Source organism: Sturnira hondurensis, unplaced genomic scaffold, assembly GCF_014824575.4.
Source record: "Sturnira hondurensis isolate 20B ecotype Veracruz unplaced genomic scaffold, ASM1482457v3 Scaffold0020119, whole genome shotgun sequence".
Lineage (NCBI taxonomy): Eukaryota > Metazoa > Chordata > Mammalia > Chiroptera > Phyllostomidae > Sturnira > Sturnira hondurensis.
Window position 1 is genome coordinate 5,607,201 of NW_028092750.1, and position 11,876 is coordinate 5,619,076.

At 50.4% G+C, this 11,876-nt stretch overlaps 1 protein-coding gene across 2 annotated transcripts; it reads left to right on the forward strand.

Annotated features, from left to right (window-relative positions):
* The first annotated feature begins 7,227 nt into the window (after positions 1 to 7,227).
* NXNL1 (nucleoredoxin like 1) lies at positions 7,228 to 11,292 on the forward strand. 2 transcript variants are annotated; one of them, XR_005063991.1, is made up of 3 exons: positions 7,228 to 7,649; positions 10,065 to 10,503; positions 11,093 to 11,292. XR_005063991.1 is itself a non-coding variant. In XM_037028619.1 (2 exons), exons 1-2 carry the CDS (start codon positions 7,324 to 7,326, stop codon positions 10,381 to 10,383), a joined length of 645 nt encoding a protein of 214 aa, XP_036884514.1. In that variant the 5' UTR covers positions 7,228 to 7,323; the 3' UTR covers positions 10,384 to 10,861. The 2 variants fall into 2 exon arrangements, 1 of the variants encoding a protein (XP_036884514.1); XM_037028619.1 differs by lacking the exon at positions 11,093 to 11,292 and having other exon boundaries at positions 10,065 to 10,861.
* Positions 11,293 to 11,876: the final 584 nt, after the last annotated feature.

An 11,876-nucleotide genomic window follows, 5' to 3' on the forward strand; every position in this document is an offset into this window, starting at 1 on the left:
AAACCATCCCTCTCTCCTGGGTTCGTGGTAAACTTATCTTCCACGAAACCAGTCCCTGGTGCCAAAAAGGTTGGGGGCCACTGCTGTAGAGGGTCTCTAATTGATCATATGCCTGTAATTGAATGAGTGGTATTATATAAGAGCGCCCCCTTCTGGCCTTTCCATTTTAGTGAGGTTTTCCTTTAAAAAATATTTTATTTATTTATTTTTAGAGGGGAAGGGAGGGAGAAAGAGAGGGAAAGAAACAATGTGTAAGACAGAAAACTGTACTTGAACAATAATTAAATAATTTTTTTAAAAGAAACAATGTGTGGTTGCCTCCCCCCCACACACCCCACCCCCCCGCTGTGGGCAACCCAGGCACATTCCCTGAGTGGGATTTGAACTAGTGACCCTTTGGTTCACAAGCTGGTGCTCAGTCCACTGAGCCACACTGACAAGGCCCCCTTATTTTCACACAACTGTACCCAGGGATTCCAGATGAGCAATTAAGGAATTGCTATCCCCATTCCACACAAAGGGAAACTGAGGCCTAGATAGGGGGACAGAACTCAGGCTCCAAGGCCAAACTAGGCTCTGACCTCCTCTAGCTGGATGGCCTTGAGTGGGTCACCTCTCCACTCTACCTTGATGGCCCTCTGGGTAATACCGACTCCAAGGCACTGTAAATAAAATATGTATTGATCACCCACAGCACAAAGTCTGACAGACAAAGCGTTTGTTATCTGGAGAATGAGGGGGGCAGGCACACAGTAGGTGTCGGGGCATAGCCTAGTGGACATGTCCCTCCCTGGGGTGACCCCAGGGGCCTGCAGACCACAGGAAAAAGAGTTCTTCCAACTTTCTGGAAGGAGAAAAATGAAACGGACATTGAAATAAAATACTGAAAGATCATAGCATGGGTGTTTCACATAAGTAGAACATGAGCACCACGTGGGAGTGAGCAATTTCTCTGTGTAGTCAAGTGCCCACCACACCTGACTAGGGGCATGAGTTCCCTGGGGCTGCCCTAACGGCCACAAACCAAGTGGCTTCAAACGACAGGAATTTCCTCTCTCACAGTTCTAAAGGCTAGAAGTCTAAAATCAAGGTGTCAACAGCTGCACTCCTTCCAGAAGTTCTAGGAGAGGATCCTTCCCGCCTCTTCCAGCTTCTGGGGCTCCAGGTTCCGTTGGTTTGCGGCCACATCTCCCAAATCTCTGTCTCTCTGCACTTGCCTTCTCCCTGAGTGTCTGTCTTCTCTTCTATCTCTCATAAGGACACTTGTCATCAAATTTAGCACCTATCTAGATAATCCAGGGTGATCTTGTCAACTGATGCTCCTTGGCACCAACTCAACACCCACAGGAATCCCCAGTTGCGGGTGTGGAGAAGGAAAATTCCTTTAGTGCAAACAGCTCTGCGATAATACAGCATGGCTGTGAAAACAGCGCTGCGGCGCAACAGCTCCCCGTGCTACAGTGCAGCCGCAAAAACCGCGGACTTGAAGCTGCCTGCCCAAGGCCTGGTGGCCCTGGGGCCAGGCCCCTCTTCAGCCGCGCGGTTCAGTTCCACGATGGTCTGTTCCACCGGTGTTTCCTCTCCAGCCAGAAAAAAATGGGTCAAGGATCTTGGGTGGAAAGGGTGTTTCCAAAAGACCCAGGGGAGCTGGCTTATATAGACAGAAGTCCCCGCCCCTGGTCTCTGATTGGTTAGATGGGCGCCCCACGACCTCCTTTATTAGGGCTGGCTGAGAAAGCAAAAACACAGTGCTGGCTAGCAGTTTAGCGCTGAGGCGGCGGGTAGGCTAGTGCGGAGGATTCTCTGCAAAGTGTAGTCTCAGCGAAAGACCCCTTGCAGCAGTGGCTGCTAGCCTTTTTTTTTTTTTTTTTTATTTGAGCCCAGTTAGCCACCAGGAGCCCTTATTGTGTGTCTTTTCCCTAGGTTTCAATCTCATCCTGAGATTCTTAATTTAATTACGTCTTTGAAAACCCTTTCTCCAAAATAAGGTCACAGTTACAGGTCCTGCAGGTTAGGACTTGGCTATAGCTCTTTGGGGGCTACCATTCCACCCACTCAGCAGGACGAAGGGTTAGAACAGTGGTTCTCAACTGCCCCTGAGGGCACTTGGCAATGTTTGGAGACATTTTAATGGCCGCAACTGGAGAAGGTGGGGGTACACTACCAACATGTAGTGGGTAGAGGCCAGGGTGCTGCTGAAACCCCATCATGTACAGGACCAGCCCCACGTCACAAAGAGCGACCTGGCCCCAAGTGGCAAGGGTCCTGCAGTTTGGAAATTCTGGGGTGTAGGGGACCGGTTTGTCTTGGCCTGGCAAATGTGACTCAGCTCTGTATGAAAAACCTACAGAAGCAAAGTGGTGGGCACGAGCCAGACCTTCAAACCATGTTTCCCGTGGCAATCAGGCCTAGAAAATGCATACAGGCTATTATGGCTTGCCCTTGCTAAAACGCCATCACCCTGGTCTGAAACAACAAATGTGTATTGTCTATCTTCAAGGTAACTTCCAAAGCCTGTGTGAATTTTCCCAAGGACAGAGCTAATCAGTTCATGGCCATTCCCCTCTGTATGTTATTTTCATTTCCTTGATTGTACCTAGAATGTAGACGATAATGTTCTATGTGATAGATAATAAATCTTTCTCTGATGTAAGACCCCAGGAAAACAATAAAAGCCTGTCTAGGTAAGGGTCAGGGCGCTCCCCTCTTGAGGGAGTCCCCGAGGCACCATAGGCACTCTCCCCTTGAGAGAGTGGTCGTGTCTGTTCCCTTTTTCCACACAGGATTGTTGTCGCCTGTGCATTCATTCTCACTGTAAGTCACAACAGGCAGACTCTGTGGGCCGGGGTCTGCAACACTGGAGCAGGTTGGAATTGGCTCCACAGCCCCACAAATGTCATTTGCTGGATAATTTGGCTATGTGGGTTGGCTTCTGCCAGGGTCCATGTGTCACCTATAAAATGCGATAAACTTGCTTGGTCCCTGTAGAGCTGTTCTGAGGACACGAGCCTGGCACCTCCCTAACATCGTGGGAGATTGCCCACTGTTGAGATGATGTTGTTCTCAGTGGCCTCTTGAATTCACTACAAGCCGGGATTTTCCAGGGTTCTGGCAAAGTGAGGAAAATCTCATCAGGAAATTATTTCTAAATGAGGTGAAAGGTGGACACACCTGGAAGGGACCTGTTCTCGAAGCCTTAACAACGTGAATTAAACCCTTGGCGATGAAGATTTTGTGGCTTTCTTTTAATTGTTTAAAGCCAATAATACTAAGTTTCTTTCAGTCTCCCACAATTTCCAAAGCCCTGAAAAATCCTCTAGAACAGCTGTTCTTTTTTTTAAGATACTTAATTTTTATTTTTTTTAAAATTTTATTTATTTATATTCAGAGGGGAAGGGAAGGAGAGAGGGAGAGAAACATCAATGTACGGTTGCCTCTGGTGAGTCCCCTGCTGGGAACTGGCCTGCAACCCAGGCATGTGCCCGGACTGGGAATCGAACTGCGATCGTGTGGTTCGCAGGCCCGCACTCAATCCACTGAGCTACACCAGCCAGGGTAATTTTTATTTATTTTTAGAAAGAGGAGAAGGGAGGGAGAAAGAAAGGGAAAGAAACATCAATGTGTGGTTGCCTCTCGTACGCCCCTTCCTGGGGACCTGGCCCGCAACCCAGGCAGATGCCCTGACTGGGAATCAAACCATTGGCTTTCTGACTCGCAGGCCAGCACTCAATCTATTGAGCCACACCAGCCAGGGGCTAGACTAGGTGTTCTTGTTAGCTGCTGCTGCCTAACAAATTACCCCAAACTCAGTAGATTCATAATGTCACTGGAAAGGGACCCAGACAGAGGCAGGTCTGCCCCAGCACAGTCTGGAATGTGTGAGTCCTTGACTTTGGGCAGGGAAGAGCTCACGACATGAGTCCAGGTGATTTTGAGAATACATTATTAAAGCTGGGGACAGTGAAACAAAGGAAGGGCTTAAGATAGAAGAGGGAAGATCACAGCAACAGGAGTGAGCCTGAGCTGGGCCACCTAGACTCAGGAGAGAAAGTCGCAGAGGCAGAAATGATTCCAGGCTGACCTGCAAAGACTCAGGCAAGGAAGTCACAGTAACAGGAGTGAGCCATGCTGAGCTGAGTGGACTCAGAAAACAAGTTACAGAGGCAAAAAGAGAGCCTTGAAGACCAGTTCAGAGGGTTAGCCTGGGTCAAGCTGCTGCCGCCCATTGCTCCCCGGGTTGCAAGTCTTGTGGGAACCCTCAGAGAGTAAGAGAAAGAAAGCAAAGATACAACCTGAGGAAGGAAGGGGGTGGATGGGCGCACTCAAGGAAGAGCACCACTGGCATTCTTTGTCCCGAGGGTTTTCATCTGTTTTAGAGGGAGTTTTAGGGGAAGTCTCGGGGGAGGTCTCAACAGAATATTCAACAGCTTTTCTGTTTCTCTTTGATGTGATGATGCATCATTATGAGCAGATGGGGAGTTCGGGACATTCTCTGGTCAGCTTCACTTCTTTACTTTTATCTTGCACTTGTCTGGCTCCACTTGTCTCTTGTTGTCACTTATTCCCGACTGCATTTGTTCTGGGGTCTGGCTGACATTAATGGTACCAACTGGGTCTGTCATCTAACTCCTTGACTAGGATGAAGCTACTCACTCTCTGGCTGGGGAGAAGAGATACAAAGAATTTGCTCCTAAGTGTCCTGGGTTCAGGAAGATAAGATCTTGTGATTTATTAGCTGGCTGTTAATTGCTCAGTCTTGTTTAACTATCTGTCTGTTTCCCTCATTCCACTTGCCAAGGTCTTTTCCAGCTTCTAACTAACAGCAAGGTCTTTTCCCAGCTTCTAACTAACCTGCCTCAATACAACAGCCATCCGCTGTCTCGAGATCCCAAGGGTGGCCTGAGCAGTTGGTCCCTCCGCTGGTCTCACTGGACTCAGTCACTCTGGGGTGGCCAGGCTAGAGGATGACATGCTGGCTGTTGGCTGGGCATCTGATTCTCCCTGTGGCCTCTCATCCCATAGGCTAGAAAAAGAATCTGGCAAACCTCTGCTCACAGGCCAAATCCAGCTCATTGTCATCAGCTAAGTATGGTTTCTACATTTCTTTTTATTTCTAAAATTTTTATTTATATATCTTTAGAGGGGGAGGGAAGGAGAGAGGGAGAGAATATCAATGTGTGGTTGCCTCTCACATGGCCCCCACTGGGGACCGGGCCTGCAACCCAGGCATGTGCCCTGACTGGGAGTCGAACCACAATCCTCTGGTTCACAGGCCTGCGCTCAAGCCACTGAGCCACACCAGCCAGGGCACATTTCTTTTTCTAAAAGCTTTTATTTATTTATTTATTTTTAGAGAGAGGGGAAGGGAGGAAGAAAGTGAGGGAGAACAACATCGATGTGTGCTTGCCTCTCATGTGCCCCCCCCTCCGCCACGGGGGACCTGGCCTGCAACCCAGGCATGTGCCCTGACTGGGAATCGAACCGGCAACACTTTCATTCACAGGCCAGCACTCAATTCACTGCACTACACCAGCCAGGGCAGTTTTTACATTTCTTAAAGGTTTAAAAAAGTCAAAAGACTAATATTTCATGACACATGAAAATTCTATGACGTTCTAATTTCGGCATCCATAAAGTGCTTTTATTGGAATCCAGACATATAAATTCATTTACATATTGTCTGAAGCTACTTTGCACAACAGCAGAGAATTTAAAGTTGCAACAGAAACTGGATGCCCCACAAAGCCAAAAATATTTACTACCTGGTCCTTTACAAAAAAGGCTTCAACTTCTGGGCTATATCACTTCCTTGTGTTACTAGAACTCAAGGGGTTCACAGTTTGGGGGTGCTCTATTCAAGAAGGAAACATGGTTGTTGCGGGTCCCGATTATTTCATTTACTTGCGCCAAGTAAAGCAGACAGGTGATTCAAATCCAAAGCTCTGTTTCCCCAAGGGACCTTAGCCATGGTTTATATATACTGTTTAGTTAATTACACATTGATTTTTTTTTTCCTTTGCAGTTGGCTACATTTATCTCCTTGGGTTCCTGTCAAGTTCATCCTGTTTCCAGCTGGTCTACAAAATACTGTGCTACATTTTAACATTCAGCAAGAGTAACGTTTAGTGCCCTTGCTGAGTAGCTCAGTTGGTTAGTGTGTTGGCCAGGTACACGAAGGCCACGTTTTCAATCCCCAGTCGGGGCATGTTTCAATCCCTCTCTTTCTTCCTCCCTTCCCTTGTCTCTAAAAGTAAAAAACAAACAAACAAACAAAAAAGGAATCAACCAGAAAGCCCTGACCAGTGTGGCTCAGTTGAATGGGCATGGTTCTGTTAAGTGAAAGTTCGCCGGTTCCATTCCCAGTCAGAGCACAGACCTGGCATGTGAGGATTTCGTCCCCCAAAAGGGAGCCTACAAGAGGCAACTGATCGATATTTCTCTCTCACATCAATGTTTCTCTCTCTCTGTCTCCCTCCCTTTCCCTCCCTCTAAAAATAAATACAATCTTTTAAAAACTTTTTAAAAATGATAACATTTAGTATATTTAGAGCTCCCAGACCCTGAGACCCTTATCCTATCTAACACTTGGGGCGTCTGGAGGAAGCATTCCGAGACACCCGCGGTGGGAGCCGAGGTGAGGCTCGTCCGGCACTTTGCCACAACTTGTCGGTCAAGGCAAGTCAAGGAGAAGGAAACTAGTTTCCATGTCCTGATGGGGAGGAGCTACAAAATACTGTGGCAGTGATTTTCCACTTTGCACATCAAGGGATCTTAAGGTGGGCTGTCCAGACAGAATTCATCTTTATTTCCATTAACTTCTCACTGTAATTTGGCATGTCCTTCATGTCCTGTCAAAGCAGGCAAAGGCCGGTCTTGTGAAAATCGAAGGCAATTCATATCGCATCCTGGCCATGGCAGATACCTCCAAATACCGCTATGCTCACCTCGACTCAGAAACTGTGGTACTTAGTAGAGCCCTCGTGAATTGGGATCACTTAATGTGTTCGTGAAGAAGCAGGGATTTTTACATCACATAATAAAAAGGTTTTGCACCCGCGTGTCGGTCTGCTGGGTTTCCTTTGCAATCCTGTGCAGAGTTTTTAGTGCATTTGCAGCTGTCCCTCGAGAAGGGGTCCACAGGAAGCTGCCGCTGCCCTGGGAGGTTCTGCAGAATCAGGTCAGGATCGGGCTGTGGTTTAGGCAGATTAGTGAGGCCCCAAACTGACCTCCTAGAGATTCCTAATCCTGGAGCAGCAGCCAGCCGGCAAGCCCAGGGCCACACAGGCTCCCTCCACCTCTTCCCCAGCCCCTAGCCAGGCTGCCATGGCCTCCCTGTTCTCCGGTCGAGTCCTGATCCGAAACAACAGTGACCAGGATGAGCTGGATACGGAGGCAGAGCTCTGCCGCAGGCTGGACAACCGACTGGTGCTGCTGTTCTTCGGCGCTGGGTCATGCCCCCGGTGCCAGGCCTTCGCACCTGTCCTGAGGGACTTCTTCGTTCAGCTCACGGACGAGTTCTACGTGCTGCGGGCAGCCCAGCTGGCCCTGGTGTATGTGTCTCAGGACACCACAGAGGAGCAGCAGGACCTGTTTCTCAGGGATATGCCCAAGAAGTGGCTCTTTCTGCCCTTTGAGGATGACCTGAGAAGGTAAGGTGGGAGGGAAGGTCAGGGAGGGCTTCCTGGAGGAGAGGCTCTTGCTGTTGAGAGTGAAGTATTAGTTTATAGATATATCTGGTCCATCTGAGTTGAGCAGCCCATATACCAGTCCATATACTGAGAACTGAGAACATAGAGGAGTGCGCATGCCTGTGTCTATCCAGCCTCCAGGGAGCTTACAACCTAGTAGGGGGACAGACGTGAGACAAAGATGCAAATATATAATAGCAAACTGCAGTACTGTTCTGGAGGACAAAGGGAGGGTGCCATGTAAAATATAAAGGGGAGACCTTGCTGAGATTTGGGGGCCCAGGGGGTGCTCATTGGAGGAAATGGCTTTTAAAAAATATTTTATTTCTTTTTAGATAGAGGGGAAGGGAGGGAGAAATAGGAGAGAAACACTGATACATTGATGTGAGAGAGATACATCAATTGGGACCTAGCCTGCAGCCCAGGGACGTGCCCTGTCTGGGAATCAAACCAGCAACCTTCGGGTTCCCAGGCCAGCACTCAGTCTACTGAGCCACACCAGCCAGGGTGGAGGAAATGACTTTAAAGAGAGACCCCTAAGGATGGGGGGTGGGAGGATGAAGTATGAGGAAAGGGGAGGGTTTCTAGGCAGAGGGCACGGCCCAGCCCAAAGGACAACCAATTTTGGGAACTGTAAGTAGTTCCAGGTGAGAGAAGTCAGCAGGCACCATGTGCAGCGGTGCCTCAGTGCCGCCTGAACCAGTGTGGATGTGATCCCCTGCATAGCCGGGGCCATGGAGGGCACCGGAGCTGAGAGGTGGCTGGAATCAAGCTCTACAAGGAGGAGCCCACGAAACGGTGTTTTAGTTTGTGGCTATTTTAGAACGTTTCCCTTTCCTGCAGTAAGCCTTTCATTCTTTTTAACCCCCCCACTTTTTATTATGAAAAACTTCAAAGATACCAAAAAGCTGGAAGAAGCACACAAGGAAACCCATGGCCATTGTTAACATTTTGCCCTGTCTGCTTTACCTACATGCGTGAGGGGTTTGTCCTGAGCTGTCTGAAAGTCAGTTGCAGGCTTCGTGACATTTTTCTGACTTCATTTATTTTGCTACAGCGGCTGGTCATAGAGACCTTCATTCCCACTGAGGTTATCGAAGCCTGGACACTGGCTCACTCCCACTGCCCTCCACAGCTGAGGGAGTTCTTTGCCCAGAACTGGCAACACTGCCCTCCACAGGGCAGAGATGCCAGGGCATCATCCTCTCAACAAAACATTCACCCAGCTGGTATCTGGAGCAAGTGACCCAGTACCCACCCTCCACCGGCACCTACCCATAGGATTGCCAGATAAAATCCAGGATGTCCAGTAGAATACAAATTTCACACAAACTATGAATGATGTTTTAGTATAAGCCTGCCCCACACATTACATGGGACATACTTAGATTAAAATGCATTTGTTTATATGAGATTCAAATTTAACTGGATGTTCTGTATTTTTATTTGCTGAGCTTGGAAGCCACCCACAAAATCCTGTGGGATTTTGCAAGCATCATGTGCTCTCTGTGTGACAAAGGGCCACCCAGGAACAAGGGAGTGGAAATTAAGAATCGAGGGCGACTGGCCCAGTCTGGCAGCTCCCTTTACGCTGTGATGACTGTGAGGGATTCTGGCCTAGACCGGGCACTTGGTCTTGGGTCTCCTGGGGCTGTGGATGGCTTCTCACCAGCTCTCTCCCCATACTGTGGAGAAAATTTAAACTCTTGAACGCGCCCCTGGCGGGCCTTCGAGATCAAGTCAGCACACTAATCTCTCCCACCTCAGGTCCTTGGCATGGGCTGTGCCCTCTGCCTGAAACACCCTTTCCCCAGTTCTCCCCCACCTCCTTCTGCAGATCTCAGCTCAAAGGTCACCTTCTTGGAGAAGCCCTCCCTAACCACCAGCCCCTCACCCAGATTTCTCGATGGCATTTCTCAATATTCATTCATTCATCCTACACACATCCGGAGCACCTACTCTGTGCCCCACACTGTGTCAGGCACTAGGGACACTAGAGAATGAAAAGAAAAATGCATGCCCTCGTGATTCTATTGCAGTGGAAATGGAAGAAATAAACTATGTAACGTGTGGATGCTGAGAGGCACTGGACAGCAGAGGGAGGTGTTGATTTTCGAGGATGGGCCTCAATGGGCAGAGGTCTGGGGAGAGTGCACTAGGTAGAGAGCACCGCCTCTGTAAAGGCCCTGAGATGCGAGCCAGTCTGGGGTGTTGACGGAGGCACAGAGCAGAGTCCAGTGTGGCCCAGGCAGCTCCGGTCCCTGGGCTTCGCCACCGCCCAGCCCGGGCAGTGCGAAAACGAGGCGCTCAGTAAGTACTAGGTAAAGGGATAAGGGGCTCCCCATGCGTGGAGTCACTGACTTTCCTGCCCCGCAGGGACCTCGGACGCCAGTTCTCTGTGGAGCGGCTCCCGGCCGTGGTGGTGCTCAAGCCGAGCGGGGACGTGCTCACGCTGGACGCGGCCGACGAGATCCAGCGCCTGGGCCCCGCCTGCTTCGCCAACTGGCAGGAGGCGGCCGAGGTGCTGGACCGCAGCTTCCTGCAGCCCGAGGACCTGGACGACCCCGCGCCGCGCAGCCTCACCGAGCCGCTGCGCCGCCGCAAGTACCGCGTGGAACGCGCGGCGCGGGGCGCACTGGGCCGGGGTAGAGAGGTCGAGCCCCGGGCGGAGGGCACGGCGGGGGAACTATTCTGACCCCTGGTGGGAGAGAACAGCTGGACGGAGTCGGGTCTCTGCTGCGCCCTCCCCCACTCGGCGGTCGGCTGGGGCGGGGGCTATTTGGAGGCCCCCAAGACGGAGGGCTGGCGGGAGCAGGTGAATCAGAAAGGAGCCCCACCGGGGTTGGGGGGAGGGCCGGCGAGGAGACCGACCACTGAGCTCCGGCCTGAGCAAAGAGGTTGGTGGGGCGGGGCAATGGAGAGCCGTTCCGAGTTCCCCCAGATGCGGGAAACGGCAAACGGCGGGAAGTGGGAAGGGTCTGAGGCCCAAACCCTGGAAGGGTCAGGGTTCTGATGAAACTCCGGGGAGGGGAGAAGCAGGGCGGGAACTGGAGAACTCTGTTCTAACCACCCCTCAGACCCCGCCCCGCAGGTGAAAGGTGGGGCCTAGGGTGCGGCACGGGTCCCTCTGTGAGATGCTCTCACCCGACAGGGGCGGACCCAGGGCCTGCCTGGGTCGTCCAGAGGCGCCCGTCTGAGCCTTCTGACCTGGGTCTCCAGGAATATTTTTAAGACCTTGGTGAGGTGGAATGGTTACTAGTTCCAAAACTAGTAAAACAACTAGTTTGTTCTAAAACAACATGTAATCTTGTACATGGGAAAATGCACATAAAATTGAATAATCGTGCTGTAAACGATCAGCCCCTCTTACAATAAATGAATTTTCCATGTATTTCATGTACAAGATTACAACAATCCTTCAGAGTTTATACGCGATGCGTTTCAAAACTTGGAGCCATGGATGCTGTGGTCACGGACCGCCACCCAAGGCCAGGAATTTCCTCATCCCTGGTGAAGCCCGAGTATTCCCGAAGAGATGGCAGAATAGAGAAATCAAAAATCACAACTCCAACCAATGAATGCACAATAAGTGGATCAACAAATCGATGTTTCTCTCTTCCCCTCTCTCTTTCTCTAAAATCAATTAAAAAAAAAACAACACTCCAGTCTTGGAACCACTTCCTGGCCGTGTGACCAGAGGACAGTCACCTCCCTTCTCCAAGCCTCCTTTTCTTTCTTCTGGGAAATGACTCGAAGGCCAGGTGCTCTCCGGCTGGGCAGCCCAGAAGCCAGAGCGGGAGCGGCCTCTGCTCCAGGAACCTCTTCCTTTTGCCTCTGGCGCCGCCTAAAGGCGGGATGGTGAGGCGTGGTCTAGGGAGCGGAGCCGACCAGGGGAGTCCTACCTTCTGACTCTCTGGGCCACATATTAAACACACAAACACTAATTAAAACTGATGAGCAAAAAAAAAAAAAAAAAAAGGTTTTAAGTAAATTTACGATTTTGTATTGGGCCTCATTCATCGCCATCCTGACCACATGCTGCAAGTTGGACCCCGCTGCACCCAATCCAGAAAAGGTGAGGCGATGGTGCTCCAGGCCTGGCAGGCCTGATGACTGGATTGGCCAGCGCCTCATTTGATGCTCACCCCTAATCCCCAGTCTCCAGGTGGGGGCACTCAATGCCCCCAA

Coding starts and splice junctions, on each gene's coding strand:
- NXNL1 (XM_037028619.1), top strand. CDS start 7,324: ATGGCCTCCCTGTTCTCCGGTCGAGTCCTGATCCGAAACAACAGTGAC. Junction 7,650..10,064: donor TTTGAGGATGACCTGAGAAG/GTAAGGTGGGAG, acceptor CCTGCCCCGCAG/GGACCTCGGACGCCAGTTCT.